Below are 22,275 nucleotides of genomic sequence, written 5' to 3'. Positions count from 1 at the left end.
AGTGTGACTTTAAATGAAGAGCTTTCTAAAAGGAAATGGAAATTTCCAGCCTCCTGTATATTTTATCCACCAGAAAGAGATATTCATGTTTCCTTGTGATATTACTAACGGCATGTCTTCACTAGCAACATTAGAGCGCTAAAAAACCACCTCCACAAGGGGAGTAGCTCCCAGCACTGGTGCACTGTCTACACTGCCACTTTACAGGGCTGCAACTTGCAGCACTCAGGGGGGTGTTTTTTCACACCCTTGAGCGAGAAAGTTGCAGCGCTGTAAAGTGGCAGTGTAGACAAGGCCTAAGTGACTCACAGAATTATTTGAAGTTTACAACGTCTCAAAATGCTATGCAGTTAGAAAACTGCTCTGCCCAAGAAGGTTGGTAAGACAAGACAAAGACAATCACCTCCAGTATAGTTACCAACTGATTTAAACTGAGACAAATCTGTCAACATAGTTGAACCTAAGAATTATCTCTCAGCTAATCTCTTTGTGCTATCAATAAGCTTCTTAAGTGAATAGACATAAGCAGGCTCACTATATAACATGACTTTTTGCACTGTAATCAATAGGGTCCAATACAATGAACAAATAAGAGATCAAATACAGTGAGGCCAACTTCAGTCAAGGAGTTAGGTGTTAATTCTTAGAAAAAATATTAATTCATGAGCCACATGATAAAATTATGCAACGCAAATTTTCTTATACCCCTTGATCAGTTTACAAATGTGAACCTATCCCATAACTGCACCTTAAGAAAGAACTATGTGGCCTGAGCACAGATCTACAATATAGGTTACATGATGCAAACTAAAGTATACACATTCTACATTCTTAAAGGGCCACAGACTCTAACTAGGCGTAAAATATGTTCCTTCCTGTAGCACCAGAAAAAAGAAAAAGCTACTAGGATTTTTACAATAGTGATGTAACTATTACCTTGCCTAAAGAACTCTGTATCAAGCTAAGTACTAAGCAAACTGGCTTTGCATTAGATTCTAAATATTATTTTAAAAAGTATAAATTAATCAGAGGTTCATTCTTGAGATTGTATTTTGCTCTCCAACCCTGAACCTGCAATTGGATCTTTGCAAGTGGACATTCATGACAGCGCAGAGCTCCTGTGAAGTAAGGGGTCTGCCAATGAGGCTCCAACTGCAGGATTGGGGCCCATAATTGTACCTTCAAGATATAAGTATTTTAGGTTGCAAAAAAATTTTAGATTTACACTATTAAGAAGTTTAGTACATTGTGAGTGAACATTGCTTTTGGCTGAAATACCATATCTGTTAAGATGTTTAGTTACTGGAAAGTCTCTCTTTCATGTTATATTTTTATGATCTCTATGAAGCCCTATTTAATCTGCAGTTTCTAACGGAATCTATTCCTTTCAAGAACTGACAGGTCACACACAAGCAACAATCCATCTACTACAGCATCTGTGTTATTCTCTATTTCACTGGGAGGAGTTACCAACATATTTGGTCAGTTTAAGTGCATTCATTCTTTCATCTGGATCTTTGTGGTGTAGGTAAACCTTCCACAGAGGAAGAACGTAAATTTGCTTTCCAAAATTCACTGAGTTCTAATCTTTTTGAATAGTGTACACTACTACCATGGTCAACATGTTAAAAACATAACAGGACTTTTAGTTTCATATGAGAAATCATAGAAGTAGGACATCACACTTACATATCCCTTCATACACTGGTAAGGAATTCCCATGAAAACAGGCCAAACACTAGGCCAAATTCTTCAGTGATGTAACTCCATGGAAATCACCTGAGTTATACCTGTCGAGAATTTGGCCCCATATTTTTAGGTAATCAGACTAGTATCAAAGGAAGCACCAATTTATGGTAAATGAAACAGCCAAGGTATTTTTTCAAGATTTGAAATTCCAAACGTGTACCAATATCTGGATTTTTCAGGCTTTCATTAGCAAAATGCCCATTGTTGAAATTTAGTTATAAACACTCGCACACAAACAACTGTGTCTATACTTAACTAATGTATTTTGGTATATCTCCTACCACTGCACGTCCACCAGTAACAGAAGACAGTGTGCAGATCCAGATGACTGGTAAAAAATACCCATATCCTGTATATATTAGCACTCCCATCAGTGAGTGATTTCCTGAAAAATGCTAGTGTAGAAATCTGATTGGTACGTGTAAGTGTGAACTTGATTGTTGAAAAACAATATTCCCCTCCTGCTGCCTCTCAATCTCCCTTGCTCCTTAATGCTGCCTGTTAAAAACAAGACAGCAGTTTTGGTTTTAAGTCCTCTTACCTTTGCTGCCACATAGGTATCAATTTACCCATTCCACTGCTAAGCTGCACTTAAGACTAAATTTTCAAAAGTACTCAGCTCCCATTTTGGCTATTTAATTTAGGTGCTTAAACGTCAGCTGAGTTATTTTGAAAGTCTGGTCTGTTCTCTGCCATGCAATCTACAATGGGAAGTTTCAGCACTTTCCCACAATTGGTCCCACATTGATGCAGCTCCACCTGTGAAAATGCTAGTATAGGTCAGGTGCAGGGTTGTTGTTTTTTTTTTTAAGCCCATTTATCATGTAATTGTACATTAATTGTTTTGTTCAAATCTTGTTCTTCTATCCCACAAGCAAGTGGGGCACAACATGTCAGGACTCAAAAGGAAGCCACATCCAAGGATGTGGAAAGAGCTAGGATCACATTAGGCTGATAATCTGGGAGAGCAGCAGGCCTGATCATGGATTCTCACTCCTGTAAGAAAGCAGTGGAGAGTTAGGTACTAAGAAGCAGCAGAAGGAACAGAGGCTGAGTTAGGAACTAAGAATGACAGCAGTAATAAGCTGAATATTAGACCAGGTTTCTTAATCTGATTTTGCTTCCTTAACTGTCAAAGAGCAATTACACTTATGTGCTAGTGGAAAGTTCAAATTCCTTTTAGTCAATCAATTCCTGTCTGCATTTCCACAAACATGGAGGGTCACTAACTGATACTTAGGTGCTAGGTTAATATCCTGTTAAGATGCATAAGGAGCTCATACAACACTTGCTGCTATTACTTCAATACATACGGTTCCAGATTAAGCTGGCTTGATTTTCAAAGGTGCTAAGAATTTGCAATACCTGCTGATTTCAATGGGAGTTGTAGGTAATCAGCATATCTGAAAATCATGCCAAACATGACAACAATAATGCATCTGTTTACATGTGTGGATATGCGAATATGGCTGATACACCATTATGTCAGACTATGCCAAATAAGGCTTCCTAAACCAGGGTCAAACCCTGGTTACAACATATGGGTCCAATCTTGAGCCACTGCAGTTTCCATGATTCTAAGTCCATTGTCAAACATACCCGTGCAACTACAAGGACTGGAACTTTAAAAACAAAGAACAAACTTCAGTGGAAAGTTAGCTCCTATCTATACCAGGGAAACTTAATCTTCAATTCAATCTGCCTTGTCTTTACTAGGATTTCACCCCAAGTTACGAATACATCTGTTTTCCTAGCAAAGAGACAGTCACTGAGAGCAGAAGACCAATAGCTTTAACCCTGTTTAAACACTTATTGCTAGCATGATTCTAACACAGGGACTGTTTTGGTTTGTGACCTGTATTATAACCATGTTACAAAGTACCTGGGGAATATATGGTTTGGCAAACATGGTACCCAAGCAGTTGGGAAAATATCCCTGTCCATGGCAATTAGGGAAACTGTTCAAGAACATTGCTAGCAACAACCATACAGTATTTAAACACAATCCTGGCTAACACAGTTCAGCTCCATCATGGACAGGTCTGGAGACCTAATGTAGATTACAAAAGTAACCATATTTAAAGCATAGTTGTGAAACATGGTTATGAACCCTGGAGCTGGTTTTAACACATTTCCTGGCTGTTTTCTGAAAGGCAGGCTAAAGTAAGGTTACAGATTCTGAAGGAAACATCAAGTTCTACATGATGGCCTTAATTCCACCTACTCATGAACAGGTGTGAATGGTGAGGAAGGAAGAAGTCAGGGTTCCTGCCCTTTAACAGATGTACCAGTTTCTTTAGGACATTCTTCCCCCACCCCATAAAAATATACTTGACTAGACAGAATGTTTGGAGATGGTTTAACATTTTAAAGAGAGGCATACTTCTGAGCACTGAGAAATGTATAAGAGTGCATGATCTTTGGTAATTACCACCAGCCAAAAAATGAAGGATCTTAGGTTAATATTTAAAAGCTTCATGAATTGTGGAGGAGTATTTGCACAAATGCAGATCCTCCTTACTGACAAACACAGAAGCAACATCAACCTGCCTGCAAATAATTCACAAGGCCCAATTTTGCTAGCAATTCTTGTGTTTCAGGTTAGGTAAACACAGAATAGAATTAAACTGTGTTCTTCCTAAAGGGAGGTGCCAAGGAGCACAGAAAGCAAGAGACGCTGTTCTATCTATTTCAAAAGAGGGCTCCTTGAAGGTCGGCCCCGTGTCATATGGTTTAGAGTAGCGGTTCAAGAAACAGCTCGGCGACACCATGCTGGCTGCGAACTAATGCAGAAGGCCCCTTTGCCGCTTCCTAAGGCGCTGAGAAGGACATCTGCACAGTCATCCAGCCCGCCGGCCGCAGTCCCGGCTGCGCCTCTTCACCTGAGCCCTGGCAGGAAGAGGCTAGGAGCCCCAGGAGCAATCAATGGGTTCGCGCCCCTCCAAACCGCAGCGCAGGAGGGACCGCCAGCGCCGCCGCCGCCGGGAGAGGAAGTGAAGGGCAAACAAAACAAGACACCCAAATAGCGCGAAACCGGCTAGGAAACTCCACGGGGTTCACCAAGCGCGCGCGGGGGGGGGGGGTACGCCCGTGACACCCGCCTCCCCAATGCACCAGCAGTGATTGCAAATGACGAGTAAGAGCCACTCACCAGATTGCCCGCGCACAAGCCGCTGCTGGGCGGGCAGCTGCAGGGGGTTCCCTTTGCGCCGCGCTGCTGTTGTTAGTGCCTGTGGGTTCCCCGCCGGGCGTGATGCTGCTGCCCATGGGCGGCGGGGCCGGGGAGAAGGGCCGCTCGGCTTCCCCTTGGCCGCGGCTGACGGTGCTTCAGCCGCCTCTTGCTTTCAGGCTGCACAACGGGAAGGGCGGGGGGACGCTGGAGCAGGGGGACCGCAAGCACCTCCCTGCCCGCGATCACCCGCCCACGGCAACATACAGGCAGCCGGCCCGCAGCGCACGTGGGAGAAGCCCCCCTAGGGCGGCGGCGGCTGCTGCTGCTGACGGGCAGTGTCCGCAGCGCGATCCGGGACCCTGACGCCCTACCCCGGCCGGGCTATGTGCTGGGCGGGCGCCCGCTGTCCTCCCCTCCCGGCCGTGTGCTGAGCTACGCCGTCGCGCTGGGACTCTGGACCGGGATCCTCGCCTGCGCCTGGGGCTTGCAGCGTCCTGGGGCCGGGATCCCAAATGCCACTGTGCCCGGCTGCGCTGAGCGGCTCGGGAGGGGGCGCTTCAGCAGCCAAAGGCACGGGCGGCGCAGGCTGCTTCTCTCACCCTCGCGCTCCAGTCTCCGCCGGGCCCTGGGCTTGTTCCTCAGTCGCTGCCCGGCTCGCTCATCTTCCCCCGCCCATTACCTCATCTCACACAGGCCCTGCCGCCGGCGGCTGCTGCGGGGGGTGGGGACTGTGTGCGGGGAGTATCCAGGCAACTGCTTCCAATACACAGCACACGCGGAGCGCACTCGTTGGACGGAGGAAGTGACCTTCAAGCTCTAGCGGAGGCATCAGCGGGACAATCTGGCTCCACTCTTAACTTCTATAAAAGAGAATCGAAGTGCGAGGGGCTGGGAAGCCGTAGGGCAGCTTCCCGATGCCCGGGGCTAACGGGACAGAGGGGTTTAAAATAGTTCCGTGAAAAGCGGCTGGTGGTTGTTGTTTTTAAATAAATAAATAAACATCCCGAAGGGAGCATTTGTATCCGAAACATTCATCGTTGTGTCCGTTTGTAAGACCCTGGAGGCTACTATCAATACAAAACGAAATAGAATAGTTTGTTCAAGGCCCCTCGCTCATAAAAGGCACAATAGTGATCATAATTAAAAGTAACTGGACGTTAAAAATTCTTTCAGTGTTAATAATCAACCTTATTATGTGAAAATACTCTTGAAACTGTTTTAAACCCGATAGTGCCCTTTTAAGGTGTTTATTCGGGGCGGAAAGAAATTGATTTGAAGGTGCTACATTGTGTTAGCATGATCTGAATAAATCTATACGCACATGTCATCCCGAAGAACAGTACAACTCATGCTCCAAGCTGATTTATGCTGGTGAGCTCCTGCATCTGTCTAAGTGAGGGGCTCCATTGTGGTGCAAGGTTCCATCCCATTTGCAAAGATTAGCCTGCAGCACTGGGACCTATCTATCCAATCCTGCAAAGACTCACATACATGTATGTTTAACTTTAGATGCTGTGAATAGTCCCATGGGTGACTACAACATGGGATTACTTGCAAGGTGTACACTTAAGCATGCACATAAATCCTTGAGGGATCCAGGCCCTGCATGCATTAGCACCACTGAAAAACAGCTATTTGAGGTAGAAAGAGAGATCCAAACAGCAGAGCATAACAGGTAGAGGAGAGGAAACATTTGGCCTAGGACAGCAAAGGCAAATCCCTATCACTAATGTCCATGCAGAGCACACAGGATTGTTTTAAAAGTTCTCATTCAAAAGACCCAAATAGAGGAAATAAATTTATTTTTCTCAGAAGGCTCTCAGATGATAGTGAGATGGCAGTCACGTGGTTTCAGATAATCTAGGCTTTACAAACTTGATCTTTAGATCACTAAACCATGGGGTCTAATTCTGAATAAAACCAAGAGTACAAACAGTATTTCAGAATTCTGATACTAAAACACCGTAGCAAATGTAAAACAGTTAACACCCCTGGACAGTATTGTAAATAAATGGCTAGTTGTATCACTGTCCTCTGCTGGAAGGGATCATCACTTCAGCTGTTTGTCATAGTGCTATACTGCTAATGGAGATTATTATACTTTAGGCCAAATATTAAGAGCCTGTGCTTTGGAAGGAGGAGGAAAGATCTGAGTATTGTCCCACTATTGCCATAAAGTTTAGAATGACCCCAGTGTGCAGCATTGTGAGTGACAACTGTGAAGTTTCTAGGCAGTCACAGATTTGTTACAGTATTATAGGAGTGTGTTGGGTGGTGGTAAAGCATGATGATGTTATTCCCATGCCATGCACTTGAGTAATCCGGAAAAATTGGATTCCAGAAGTGAGTTATTTTCTCACTGAGAGATAAATGGGTTGGCACAAATACAAAGTTCCTCTATTCCTAGTCTAATTTATTGACAAGTTTGTACACTTCTTAAAATTAGATGGAACAAGCAAAGAGCAGTTTATAACTCAAGAGATGAAACATCACTTTCAGAGCTCAAGCAAAACAGCTAGATGTTCAAGTGCCCAACAACACTGTATTCCTGTGACTGCTGCCGTGCCTAGGACAATGCTTCCACTGCTGGGGTTCCCTCTTCCCTCTCCAAATATATTAAGTCCTTTAGGTTTAGGCTTTACCCTCCAGACAGTTGGTAAGTATTACTCAGAAGTATCACTCAGTATCACTCAGCAGGATTGGTCCTGCTTTGAACAGGGGGTTGGACTAGATGACCTCCTGAGGTCCCTTCCAACCCTGATATTCTATGATTCTATGAACCACTTCAAGCTTGGAGTTGATTTGTCTGCATCTACAGCTTAGATATAAACTTCCCCAAGAATTAGAGAAAGGTGTTATAGCTGAAGTGGTAGCTATAATGTTTAATAAAGAATTTGTATAGTGCTAATGGTAGGAGCCTCAGTCATGGACCAGGACCCCATTGTGCAGATGTTATACGAACGCAAAATAAAAATACATTTTTGAGCTAAATAACGCTAAGTAGAATTAAGATTGCATTCACATTTCCATTATAATCCTCTGCTTCCAGGTACTCATAGCTTTTTGAAACATTAATTTTTCAGGCTAAAATGTTCTGGGCTTGTTCTCTGCCCAAAAATGAATTTTTATGTTTAATTTAAAAAAAATGTTTCAGTTGTTTTTGAGCAAGAGGAGAGTAATAAAAATAAAGAGACCTTCACCATTCTCTTATGAATAAATGCAACTCTCTTTTATGCACAGATCTAATGTGGAAATTGGGAGTGGGAAGCTGAAATTTGGAAGAAAAATAACATTTTTACTGAGGATAAGTGCCTTTGACCCTGCTGGTGAAAACTGGTTGTGATTTGGTTGAATACTGAGGGTTTGAAAAGCACACTTTGTGCATGCACAGTACATTCAGTATGACTTTTCAGCTAGTTTTACCAGTGTTATAAATGAAGGAATACTGAGCGGCACAGCTGCATATGTGGCTAACTTGGACCTTGCTTATACTGGAAACTTACATTTTGTTGGAACACATGTTAATTAACATGCTTAACAGCCAGTCCAAGACTTTAACTAGAGTTAACTATGACCAGCTGACTGGAGGTTAAACACCACAATTCTTGTCTACACTGAGTGCTAAGTCATGTTTAATATCCTGTTAGTTAATACTTGTTTTAACAATCAGATTTTCTAACACAGAAGAGACAATACTTGTTCAATGAAGGAGGTAGGGATGATGCATAGCAAGGTACTAGGAAGCTCATGAATTTGACAGGATAGCAACTACAAAGTATATTACTGAGCCTCAGCTTTTCTATCTATCAAATAGCGATAATAATCCTTAGTTACTTATTAGTTCACAGTGGTGTTGTAAGAATTAATCAGTTAATTATTATATAAAAGTTTAATAACATAAAATGTTATCTAAATATTAAATAGTATTATTCTTAGTTTGGGGGTAAGCTTTACTATTCAAAAGGATAACAGCTGGAGGGCCCAATTGTCACCTCAGAGGCTGATCAGTAGCCACATTATCCTGTCAAAGCCTGAAGCAACAGAAATAGAACTTTCTCACAAGCCCTACAAAACATCGATTTCATGCTGGATGTGCTTAGAGGTGTGTCATAACTATAAAGGGAAGGGTAACAGCTCTCCTGTGTACAGAGACTCCAAATCCTTTTACCTGTAAAGGGTTAAGAAGCTCGGGTAACCTGGCTGATACCTGACCCTAAGGACCAATAAGGGGACAAGATACTTTCAAATCTTGGGGGGGGAAAGGCTTTTGTTTTGTGTCCTTTGTTTAAGGGGTTGTTCGCTCTTGGGACTGAGAGGGACCAGACATCAATCCAGGTTCTCCCCATCTTTGTAAACAAGTCTCTCTTATTTCAAAATTGTAAGTAAAAGCCAGGCAAGGCGTCTTAGATTTACTTTGTTTTCTCAACTTGTAAATGTACCTTTTACCAGAGTGTTTATCTTTGTTTGCTGTACTTTGAACCTAAGACAGAGGGGGGTCCTCTGAGCTCTTTAAGTTTGATTACCCTGTAAAGTTATTTTCCATACTGATTTTACAGAGATGATTTTTACCTTTTTCTTTAATTAAAAGCCTTCTTTTTAAGAACCAGATTGATTTCTCCTTGTTTTAAGATCCAAGGAGTTTGGATCTGGATTCACCAGGGAATTGGAGAGAGGTTTCTCAAGGCTTCCCAGGGAGGGAATCCAGTGAGAATGGTGGCAGCGGGACCAGAGCTAAGCTGGTAGTTAAGCTTAGAAGTTTTCATGCAGGCCCCTACATTTGTACCCTAAAGTTCAAAGTGGGGATACAGTCTTGACAAGGTGCAACACAGGTATTAATATATTCCCTCCCATACTTACCATTACATCACCTCATTTGCATAGTCACTCTCATTCCGGTAACTAAATTGAGATGACTAGATATTTAAAGTGAAAAAGATGGCTTCCTGTTATTTCTCTACTTTCTCTCCCAGTCCTTCACTATGCTTCTCAGTCCCTCTTCCCTCACACTGTCTTCTCCTTGCTCTCTTTACCACACTCATTCATTCTATATTTTGTTCCCTTACTCATCCTTCTGACACAGACTCCTATATTCCAGCTAATAATATTCAGTCTTCTCTAGTGTATTTTTCAGTGACCAACACTGACTTTTTCCGCAACCAACATTGACTTTTTCTGCACATTCCTCATTCTTTGATTGTAGTGCAATTTCTTTTATGGACTCTTTGAAATAATCAAAGAACACAATATTCCTTTAACAACAGCATTCAAGACCAATTGTAGAATTCTCCGTTGTAGTTTGCCAACTGAAGATCCAGAAAGATCAAGGTGTCATTTAGATATTAAATCTCATGGTTTTAATCCCAGAGATCTGGTGAACCAACAAGTTAAAGATTTCCTAGAACTACAAACAGAAGACCCTGTCAAGATCAGATTACTTTCTCAGGAGAAAACATGTACTGTTCTTGGAAGCAAGTTAAATGTGCAAGTTAAAGATAAATCCTCTTTCAGATAATGTAGCAGTGGATGAGAATATATTTCAATGAAACCACAAATACATCATAAACATGGACTTGGAGGTTGGTGAAATATACACTCAACTGAGACTCAATCAGCAAGACATAGAAGGAACACAGGCCAATAAGTGACCAAACGGATATCAGAACAGACTCTCAAAACACCACATCATCTGAAGAATCAAGTTTGAGGTAGTCTCCTATAGTCATAAGAAAGTCTTGCATTTTCTCCTGCATCAACCCCACTTGCAAAGCATACATGAAACTCTGTAGAACACTAAAGCATGGATAAACAACCCTCCCAAACTCAGAGGAAAATACCTTAGTTCCCAAACAAGTTAATAGTAAAAAATTAAAAAGTTGTTAAATTATATGTACGATGAGTAAGGCTGTGAGTTTGTCATGGAGGTCACGGAATCCGTGACCTCTGTGACTTCTACAGCGGCCGGTGAGCTTAGTACAGGGGAAGTTCAGGCAGCCCCAGCACTAGGTGCACCAGCTGCTGCTGGGGCAGTTTCTTGGGCCACTGCGCCACCGCCCCCCCGGCAGTAGAGTTTGGGTGTGGGATGGGGTGAGTTGGGCTCTGGGCAGTGCTTACCTGAGGGGCTCCCCGGAAGCGGCGACATCCCTCTCACTCAGCTGCTAGGCAGAGGTGGGGCCAGGCAGCTCTGCGGGCTGCCTCCATGCAGAGTGCTGGCTTTGTAGCTCCCATTGGCCTGGAACCATGGCCTATGGGAGCTGCGGGGGCGGTGCCTGTAGGTGGAGGCAGTGCACAGAGCTGCCTGGCCATGCCTCTGCCCAGCAGCTGAGCGAGGTCGATGTTGCCACTTCCAGGGAGCCACCCAGGTAAGCACCGCCCAGAGCTCGCCTCACCCCGTCCATGCCCCAATGCCCTGCCCCCTCCCACACCCACACTCTGCTGCTGCTGTGGGAGAGGCACGGAGTCAGGTAGGGAGCCTGCCAGTCCCCCACCCAGCAATATCCTACTTTCACAGCCCCTAGAAACCATTTCCTCCTAGCCAGCACCCATTACCTGCTCAGCAGAACTCAATGTGACCTGTCAGCACTCCACCTTCTAGCACCAGGACTCCTTATCAGCAGACTACATCCCACATGCTCCCCTCTGAAAACCAGTCCTGGTTTCATGCCATGATCCCAAAGTATTTGACTGCAATAACTGTGAAAATGGGACCATGATAAAAAACCCAGGTGGAGAAAGTTGAGAACCCCTGATATACAGGATCAATATGAATACAAACAAAAAGTGACAAGAACGAAAATTCAGTCCTTTAGGTCAGCCAAAAATTTGTCAGAAAGATTAACCTTATATCATCTCTGAAGTCTAACAATCTCAAGTTCAGACAGATTGCAAGAGGGAGCACGTCTCACATTTGAGTATCTTCCACCTAGAATACTCTGCCTCCTGCCTGTGACTGTGAGCAGAAGTGCCTCACCTGATCCCAACTGTCACAGTAATACATTTGTCTCTCTAATATCCTGGGACCAACATGGCTACAACACCATTCCATTGCATACAGTAATACATAATAAAAGCAGTACTTCGAATTGCACTCAGAAGCAGATGGGAAACCAAAGCAGTACACAGAGTACATGTGTAATGTGTTTTTGCTAGCCCAGTCTACTAAGCAGGTAGGGCACTGCTTTCTGCAGTAGCTGAAGCTTCCAAGTGCTGTTCATGGGAAGCCCAGGCTAAAGCAAGTTGCACTAGCGCAGCCAGGAAATAACAAAGATATTTGCAGTGAAATTTGCATTAGCAAAGAAATTCATAACCCCTTAGCTAAAAGCAGTTGGGGAAAAATGTTATGAGCCAATATAGCTACCTGTATCTGAATTTATTCATATTGTAAGGCTTTCTTATGAAGAGATTTGTTTTGCAAGACTGAATCTGTGGCTTGTCTGATATGGTTTGCTTTCTAAGAGGTGGATGTGCTCTTATAATTAAAGTCTATGTTTAAAAATATTTACTTTAATAAAATTAAAGATGACAAAAACAAAGTTTCCATTTGTTTGTTTTGATTTATAGTACTTTGTACTGCTATAGTAACTTCCATATGAGGCTCTCAAATTCTTTACATACATTAATGTTCACAACATTCCAGATAACATAGGCACTGTTTTGTAATTATTTGCTAAATGCTGACAATATTGGATTTGGCACTGTCCAATACACAAAAATAAAGACAATCCTTGTCCTAAACTTATTATCTAACACACATATGACAGGACACTCTGGGAGAATCACAAGAGGGAGTAACTTAGTTATTTGGGTTTAGTTTTTGTCATTTACAGCTGGGGAAACTAAGGCAGAGAGAGGAAAGTTACTTTTCTAATGTCACACATAAAGTCACTGTCAAATCCAGGAACAAAACCCAGTTCTGTGCTTTAACCATTAGACCATGCTTCCTCTTTTACACTATATCTGCTATCCTTAAGAGACTTAGGAATCAGATATGCATTAATTAAAACCTAAATTAATCCCTCCTTAAGGCCCACTTTTTCTGTGATGACTACAAGAAACTACCTGACATCTATTTATTCATTTTACTTATACTGTGAGTTAAATACTCATTTATGTGGAAGAAAGAAGATAAGGGAAATCCATTCTGCTTGTGTTTAACTTCAGTTATTAGAGTAGAACACAGATGTCTCTGTAGGGGTTGGGAGCAAGTGCTGTGCAATAGAGCAAGAATTCAAACATTCAAAAAAGTGAACAAGCATTTAATGTTTTACTATGCATGTACAAATAACAATTTTCTGTTTATAACTTCGTAAAATCTAAAGAGATTTACTTGAGGACAGCAAAATCTCTTCTCTATCTTCAGCAATCTCCTCCTGGCAAATTTCAAGACCCTATTCCAAACCCCTGAAGCCTTGAACTGTTAAAAATATAATTTATTTTGTTACAAAGCTAAAACTACCTATTTTTCATTGACCTTAAAAATGGCTGAACTCTATTGGACCAAACTTCCACAGAAAACTGAACTTGAAGCAGACACTAAACACGAAAAATGTCAGCCTAAACTGACAAAGCTATAAGCACATGAAAACAGTAAATTGTAATGTCAAGTGTTAGACAGCCAAGGTATATTAGTCGGTGCTGCACAGAATAAAAAATATATAAACTGTTTGGAATACTAATAACCTTTAATTACACAGTGCTTTGCATTGAAAGATCTCAAAGCATTTTACAAATGATAATGTAGCCTTTCAACAGGCCTGGGAGATGGCTAATGATGATGATCCTTTTTGCAGAGAGGAGGTTACTGGGGAAGAGGCAAGTTTATACCCACCATCACACACAGGGCTTGTAAACTTGTTTCTAATCACACATTAACATGGGTTAACTGCCATGAGTGTAACAAGTCTGTGGGCGCTATGTTTCCAGTCATGTGAGTTAAAGCAAGGTTGGAGAGTACAACGTAGACAAGCCTCACGGCCAGGCAGAGAAACCAGGAGCCCCAACTCCCTGCTCTAACCACCAGCTCTTGCAGCCTCCCCATTTGGATCTGTCCCGCCCTGCGGTGGCGGGCATGGGCATAGGTGCTGGAACTAGGTGCGCACCTGGGGATACCACCCCACCTCCTGGATTGAAGCGGTTTCTATTATATGCAGGGTTACAGTTTATTCAAATTAGACCTGAATAAAGACTGGGAGTGGTTGGGTCATTACAAAACCTAAACTTAATGTCCCCAATACTAATTTCTCCCTACTGTTACTCACACCTTCTTGTGAACTGTCTGTAATGGGCCACTCTCTTACCACTTCAAAAGTTATTTTTCCTCCCTTGGTATCCTGCTGTTAATTGATTTATTTTGTTAGACTGACCTCACACTTGGTAAAGCAACCCCCATCCTTTCATGTATTTATACCTGCTCCTGTATTTTTCACTCCATGCATCTGATGAAGTGGGTTGTAGCCCACGAAAGCTTATGCCCAAATAAATTTGTTAGTCTCTAAGGTGCCACAAGGACTCCTCGTTTAGTCCAATGGCTCTCAGCACCCCAGGCCAGCACACAAGCCCGTGGGTGCCCTAGCAGCAGCGGGGGGGGGGGGACAAGGGCAGGAGCAGGCAGGACCAGGGGCGCTGGGAAGAAAACAGCTGGCGCGCAGCAGACCGTTGCCCATGCCCAAGGAACCATCAGCCGGAACCGCTCAGCAGGGCCAAGCGCGCTTGGAAGCCCCGCCTCTTTATACGTACGCATTTGTGTGGCCAATCCTTGCTCCGTTCTGTTTCCGGCGTCCGACGCTATATCTTAGATACGGGGGCGGGGCTGGCTCAGACCACAGGAGGTGGAGGGGTGCCGCCGGGTACTCTGCAAGCGGCTCGGGGTCTCCCGCTGCCGGACCCGTCCTCTCCCCTGGGCCGGGGCCGGTCCTGGCCGCGGTGCGTTTCCTGGGGGTAGCGTCTGTCGTTCCGGAGCCCCGGGCACGCGCCTCCGGGGCGGCTCCCCCGGCCAGCCGCAGTGGAGCGGCCCCTGGGTGGGGGCGGGGCTCGAGGATTTCGGTTGATGGCAGCAGCGCAGCAGCGTCTCGTTACTTCCCCGCGGCGGCGGCCTCGGGCGGGTTCCCTTTCCCCGGCGTCAGGTACCCCCGGCACGTGCTGTCCCGCTTCTGCCCTCTCCCGGCGCGCTTCGGAGCCGGGCCGCGGCCCGCTGGGCGCGGGTCCCTGCAGAGAAGGGGGCGCGCACCGCTGGAGGCAGCAGGGGTCGGTCTGACTCCCCCTCCTCGCCCGAGGGTCTCCGCGGTGGGCGGCGAGCCCGGCATAGGGGACCCGAGCAGGATAGTTCCTGGCAGAGCCGTAACTAGCTATTTTTGCGCCCTCCCCCCTCCATATAATTTCATAGTCGTTACTTTGTAAAAAAAAAAAAAAAAAAAAAAAAAAAAAATAAAAATAATAGAACGTTTATTTATTTTAATCATAAGATCCATGTACAAAATCAACTAATACAACTAAGGTGTGCAGCATAGTGCATCATGAACTGGGGTCGGGGCTTGCAGCCTGGCGCAGGGGTTGGGGTCAGGGTTCACAGCCCGGGGTTGGGGCTCACAGCCGCGTGCCTGGGTTGGGGCTCGTAGCCCCGCAGCTCCACATGGGTTGGGGCTCGCTACCCCCCACATAATGGGGTCATGACCCCCTGAGGGGTTGCAACCCCCAGTTTGAGAACCAATGCTTTATAATTACTGTAGGGTGTATTCTATTTATTTTCCATTTACATGACACATTTGTCATGACACAATGTGCATATTATGTGATTATAATTTTTCATAAAATAATAAGAATTAAAAAACTTAATTTGTCTTTTTCTGTGCCCCTCAGCTTTGCACGCCCGAGGCAAGTGCCTCATTTGCCTCGCCCTTGTTACGGCACTTGTTCCTGGCAGCGCGGCTGCATGGGCTCAAGAGGGGGTGAAATGCCCTGAGTGGTAGGGCTGCCACTGCCAGCCCCGGGGCCCTCCAGCAGCCTGTGGGGAGCTCTTGGCTTGGCCGCCCATCCGTGAATGGTCGAGTCAGGCTTAAGAGGGTGAGGGCTCGGAGCAAATAAATTAAATGGTGGGATTGATGAGCGGTTTAAATAATAGTCTGGGATCAGTTACTATTGAATACGTAGGATATGGTGGCACCCAAAGACCCTGGTCAGTGTTAGGGTCCTGGCTGATTATCCTCGCCACCAACCGTTTACATGTGAACGCGCGAACAGGGGAAAGGTGGGGATGCAATACGCAAGCCAATGAATCTGGTGAAGAATTGGAACAGCTGTTAGTTGCATATATTGGAGACTTTAAAAAAAAAAAAAAAAACTAGTTTCAGTTTTCCCTAACAGTCCCTATGGAACCTCGCTCCTGGATCTCAGCTCACCAGCATGAGACTGGGGAAACTCCCCTACCTGGTAAACCACTTTGTAGACCAGTGGTTCTCAGCTAGGGGGTTGGATCCCCTGGGGGGCTGCGAGCAGGCTTCAGGGGGTCTGCCAAATAGGGCCAGCATTAGACTCACTGGGGCCCAGGAGAGAAAGCTGATGTCCCACTGCATGGGTCTGAAGCCCAGGGCCCTGAACCTTGTCACTTGGGGTTGAAGCTGAAGCCTGAGCAATGTAGCTTTGAGGGGGCTCTCTGTAGTGTGGGGCCCCAGGCAACTGCCCTGTTTGCTACCCCCTAACATTGGCCCCTGCTTTTATATGCAGAAAAACAGTTGTTGTGGCACAGGTGGGCTGTGGAGTTTTTATAGCATGTTGAGGGGGCCTCAGAAAGTCTACACCAGGGATTTTCAACATTTTTCTATGAGCCAGACTTTTTCTGACCAGCATGTGCTGCCCATGTGGGGTATGACTCCTGCCCTCCAGATGTTCCACTTAGATCATGTTTAACTGTTGCGAGAGAAGAAGCTCCCCACAGGAGCAGAGTCAGGATGGCTGCGAATCCAGCTCTTCTGGATGCAAGCTGATTTCATTAGGTATCTTAGTGTCCTAATCCTATCTTCCAATCAGATCTGTTATGGTTCTAAATCTGTTATTTTGGGCGTTTCTGCATGCTTTTCTTCCGGTTTTCTTTGCTGCTTTAACAGAGATAATTTTGATGCCAAGCTGAAAGGGTACCACAAATCCTACAGTGCCATTCTTCAGACATTCCTTTAATTCTATATGGGCAGTTTGTTTGTCTGCTTGATGTGGCCTCTTGTGTCAAGGCCAATGCATGTGCCCCAGAGTTGGCACTGTTGAAGCAAGAATTTCTGGCCCTGACAATGCCCCTCCCCATCTGTGTTAGAGGCTATGATGCAGCTATTGCTGCTCTTTGGATTCAGATGAGCCAGAACATGTATCTCTTGCCAAATACACCTCTATTACTGAGGAATACTAGTATTGATTCCACAGGCGAGGATTCTAATTTTGGCCAGTTTTTCTGCAGAAGCTGTTGAAGAAAAACTGATCTTCAGCTGGCCCAATAATCTACAAAGGCCTTAAGAGAGTTACCTGTGCCAGGAACCTCTCACCAATAGTATTGTTGTATCCTTGCACCTTATTTTGGACCATCTGGTTAAGATGTGGCAGATACCACACAACTGCTTCATTCTCTCAGATGGTTGAGGAAAAAATATTTTCCCTGAAGATGCTGCTGGCTATGTCTCACACCCTGCTCATGAGAGCTTCTTGCTAGAGAGAAGACCCACCACATTTATAGTACTGGGATGGGAATGGGGGCAAAATCATGAGCTGCAGAACTGGGATTCTTCTTTGTTACTTTGTGGCTACAACCTTTAAAGCTGTGAACCACTGTGACTTCATGGCAAGGGTCAGTTAGACCTTTGGGGGAAAAGTCCTACATCCTGGTCAGTTGTGTTCCCCAACAGAAACTCCAGGAGCTTAAGAATCTTATGCATGAGGCTGCAGATCTGGAATGGGAAAACTGTGTAGCCTCCTTTGATGTAAGTAATATGAGGTGAGAGCCGGTGCCTCTGATACATACCTGTAGGTCTGTTTGATTGCACTTTCATGCGAAGTCTGATTCTTGCAAATATCTCACCCCCTATATTGTAGGATATTAATGTGATCTGATGAAAGCTCCTTTTGAAATACTAAATTCCTGTGAGCTTAAGATTCTTACATGGATTCTTTTTTTTCCTGGTGGCAGGAATTTCAGCTTGTAGAGTGAGTGTATTTTAGGCCCTAATGACTCCGCCACATTATTTAAAGTTTTACTCATCCAAGATTTGTCCTAAGGGTAATAACTTTAATAAGCCTATCATCCTTCCACTGTTCTCACGCTTGCAGCTACTTTCCCAGGACCTTGAAGTCAGGTGGTCTTTTGGGTAGACTAAAGCACTTGAAAAATCCACCTAACTTTCTTTTATAGTAATTACCAGGAGGACCGTCTAAATCGTGTCTGAGTGCATATTTTTTATCATTACATAGCTGGCCTGAAACAGGAAGACATCAAAGTTCAGTTGATGAGAGACAAGGCTGTCACCACTGCCTGTCCTAAAGCAATCCCCCTTCTGACAACTGCAAAGCAGCTCGCTCTGTACATTTCTTCTCTCTATGCATGCACAGAATATTGCTGCTTACATTCTGCGTCCAGGAGGGAATCCCATTTTGGAATCGATTCTCCAGAGTTTGTTTCCCAAGTAGAGGAGGCCAAAATCTCCCATCACAAAAGTTTTTATTTTATTTTGAGATGTCCCTTACTTGAAGTTGGCCTAAGTGTGGGTGTTCTCTCTCCCCCGCCCCCCCATTTATGGTTTACATTTCCTACAGAGGATAGTCTCTTGGGATTTTTTTAAAGCAGTATTTTACTCTTTTAAGAAACAAAATAAATCCCCGTTGTAGAGCTGATACTTTCATTGTCTCAGATAGTGGAAATCTAAGGCCAGGGAATGAGAATCTTCTTAGAAAGCTGTTTTCAGAGAAGCAGAATTACAAATCAGTATTTTCGTTATAGTTGTTATATTTCACTACCAGTTCTGTTTGAAATTCAAAGTAAAGGCTCACTCAGACCAAGAAAGAATGGCTCCTATTACTTATAGGTGCTTAGATACAGAAAATAAATACACGTTAAAAAAGTCTGCTTTGCTTCTTACTAAACCTGGTGAACCACTTACATTCTTTCTGATGTACAAATGGGACTACATTTAGGATTATTAATAAATGGTAAATTTTTCTTTGAAAGTGATAATACTGTATTATCTAGATTTCTAAGTCAGAAAATGATAGAACTGATGGAGAAAAATAGAAGTTAGTTTATGTGGAATTGCCTTGAGTCTCAAAACACAAAACCAGTTCAGTTAGTAAATGTAACTTCCCATTATCTTTGTCTACACTAGGGAATTTCAAGAAATTCCCACTCATAAGTGCTACCACTGGTTCTTAGCAGGTTTAACTGATGTGGTAAAAACATTGGAAGCTGCTGGGGTCCCTGTCTCCATTAGGGCTAGTGCCAAGGTAGATGAACTGGTAGTAGTAGTACAAAAATTCCCTAGTAATGTCATGGCCATAGAGTACTTATACGACAGGGCTTTTTTTGTTTTGAATTTGCAGTTTGGAGTTTAATATTGTGACTCTTATATTATCCTATGTGTAAAATGTTGATTAGACTTTGTTGTGGGAGGTCTTGTTTATAATCTTTCTGTAAGGTCAGTCATAATTGCTAATCACATGAATGATACCTTTTTGTATTAAACGCCATATCTTAAGAATTAAGAAAATAATGATTACATATTTACATTTAAGAAATTTTTGAATTTCTTTCTTTCAAGGTGGTGTTTGTTAGTGATGAAAACAAGCCATTTCTTAATTTGTTGGATGTAAAGCATCTTAAACATGGAGAACTTTATTTTATATGAAGAGATTGGAAGAGGAAGCAAGACAGTTGTTTATAAAGGAAGAAGAAAAGGCACTATTAATTTTGTTGCTATTCTTTGCACTGATAAATGCAAAAGAGCTGAAATAACCAACTGGGTAAGAATAATGTTTATTACTATTTCTGTAGGGAAATGTAGATACAAATTTTCCAGTAGCACAAATACAGACACAAAGAATACCAGGTACTACTTCACATACAATTAATTTATCACAATTTATAGTTGTTTGCACTCTTATTGTAGCCTTGTTGGTCAAAGCAAGTGAGATAATATCCATTATTGGACCAATGTCTGTTTGTGGAAGGTAGAAGCTTTCAAGCTAGACAGAGCTCTTCTTCAGGTCTGTGGAGCTTAGGGTGACCAGATGTCCTGATTTTATAGGGACAATCCTGATATTTGGGGCTTTGTCTTATGTAGGCATCTATTACCCCCGTCACGATTTTTTCACACTTGCTGTCTGGTCACCCTAGTGGAGCTCAAAAGCATGTACATTCCACCAGTAGAAGTTGGTCCAATAAAAGACATTACCTGACCTACCTTCTATGCGTGTCCAATTTATAGCAATGTTTTAAGCTTTTAGCTTACAAATTCCCTTATCTTAAATGGGTTTTCTTTGTAGATGTGAAGTCATGGATTCCTCCTAAAGCCCCTGCCTTAATTTCAGTCCTTTTTTAGCACAGATGTAAACACATCTGCTCATAAGAGGTTAACTTCGTGCTGGTCATAGAAGCTGTCATAAATGTAGTGATTGGTTTTACTTTGTTACTGCAGTATTCACTGGGAAAATACAAGTCAATTGAAATACCAGCCTCCTCCTCTCCCATATGTACATTTTTCTTAAGTACTTTCTCTTATTGTTGCAATAATCAGCACTTACTGAGTGACTAGGAAGCTATATCCTTGGTTAAAGATGCTCAGAATATTTTGTTACTTTTTGTATTGAGCATATCCAGCAATTCTTCTACCACAAACTACACTAGACGTTGCACATTTAGGCTTTCTTCCTTCTTTTTTTTTAAGGGGGGGAATGGAGAAATTTCTGCCATTTCCCCTCCTCTCCTTCAAAGCTGTGAAACGCATTTTATTGGAGTTAACCCATCTTTCAACATAAATGTAGCTCCTGGGCACCTCTCAGTGATATTTGGTTGGCCAGAGAGGATTACTCAAGAATGATAGAAAACTCTTTCCTTCTCCAGGACTCACTGTACCCGCTTCTTTCACACTTCCATCTCTCACTGGCACAGAAACTAGGGACGTAACTTTGACCCTGAACTCTGATCTACAACATAGGAGTGTTTTCTTCTGTCACTAGATAGCTATGCTGACCCTGGCCTTCTTTCTTAAACTGTTGTTTTTTGTTAACCAGTTGAACTGGTTTGAGGAAAATTGACTGTACTTCTGAACACAGGGAAGCTGGGGGAGGCCTGTGCCGAAAGGTATCTTCCCTCTATATTTCTGATTGTATGATTTGAGTAGGAATGTGACCTCTTAAAAATTTGGTGGCATTTGAAAAGCTAGCAATATAGGGAGAAAGGAATCTAGAATTACTTTGTATTGCATTTTTCCCCCCTGAAACGCTAATATCTGAATGCAGCTCTCCAAATAAAATATACAAATATTCTGTTACAGGTTCGTCTTACACATGACATTAGACACAAGAACATAGTAACATTTCATGAATGGTATGAAACAAGCAACCATCTCTGGCTTGTAGTGGAATTATGCACAGGTAAGAGATGCTAACTAAGTAAAATATATATGAAATGGGAATTTCACATCATAAATTTATAACAGAAAAAAGTTTATCCAAAATGTAAATTTTAACTTTTTCCTGACAATCTATTTAAAAACATAAATGAAAGATCAGAAACTTTAGTAGAAAGTTAGCATATAGAAATAATTTAAAACTGGATTCCTAGAAAAATGCCTCCATAGACTCATAGACTTTAAGGTCAGAAGGGACCATTATGGTCATCTAGTCTGATCTCCCGCATGATGCAGGCCACATAAGCTGACCCACCCACTTTCCCTTAACTCAGCTGTTGAAGTCTCCAGATTGCGATTTAAAGACTTCGAGTCGCAGAGAATCCTCCAGCTTGCGACCCCTGCCCTATGCTGCGGAGGAAGGCGAAAAACCTCCAGGGCCTCTGCCAATCTACCCTGGAGGAAAATTCCTTCCCGACCCCAAATATGGCGATCAGTAGAATCCCGAGCATATAGGCAAGATTCTCCAGTCGTATTCTCTTCCACTTCAATGTGTGTTTCAAGAGTTAATTGATATGAAATAATATAATTGGATTTAAATAGCTTGGCAGGTGATGCTACTGCTGCAACTTGCAGAGCAGCCTTATGAATTCTTGAAGGGGATGAATAGATAAAAGTTGTTCAAGGAAAGGTTAGATTTCTATCTGCTTTTTGGTACTTTTCTAAATATTTTATGCAGAATTAAAAGAATAGAAAATATGCCAA

General features: G+C 43.1%; 1 protein-coding gene across 1 annotated transcript in view; it reads left to right on the top strand.

The window, feature by feature from the left end:
- Positions 1 to 14,966: 14,966 nt before the first annotated feature.
- Positions 14,967 to 22,275, top strand: part of LOC113405028 (serine/threonine-protein kinase ULK4-like) — a 412,206-nt gene continuing 404,897 nt past the window's right edge. Inside the window, exons 1-3 of the mRNA XM_026646055.1 lie at positions 14,967 to 15,039; positions 19,702 to 19,903; positions 21,436 to 21,535. Of these exons, the coding sequence (XP_026501840.1) occupies positions 19,766 to 19,903; positions 21,436 to 21,535 (238 nt within the window). The 5' untranslated portion in view covers positions 14,967 to 15,039; positions 19,702 to 19,765. The remainder of the gene's footprint in view (positions 15,040 to 19,701; positions 19,904 to 21,435; positions 21,536 to 22,275) is intronic.

The sequence above is a fragment of the Terrapene carolina genome, unplaced genomic scaffold (genome assembly GCF_002925995.2).
Source record: "Terrapene carolina triunguis isolate 2854851 unplaced genomic scaffold, T_m_triunguis-2.0 Scaffold34021, whole genome shotgun sequence".
In the NCBI taxonomy this organism is placed as follows: domain Eukaryota; kingdom Metazoa; phylum Chordata; order Testudines; family Emydidae; genus Terrapene; species Terrapene triunguis.
This window is presented reverse-complemented; position numbering and strand designations above follow the sequence as displayed.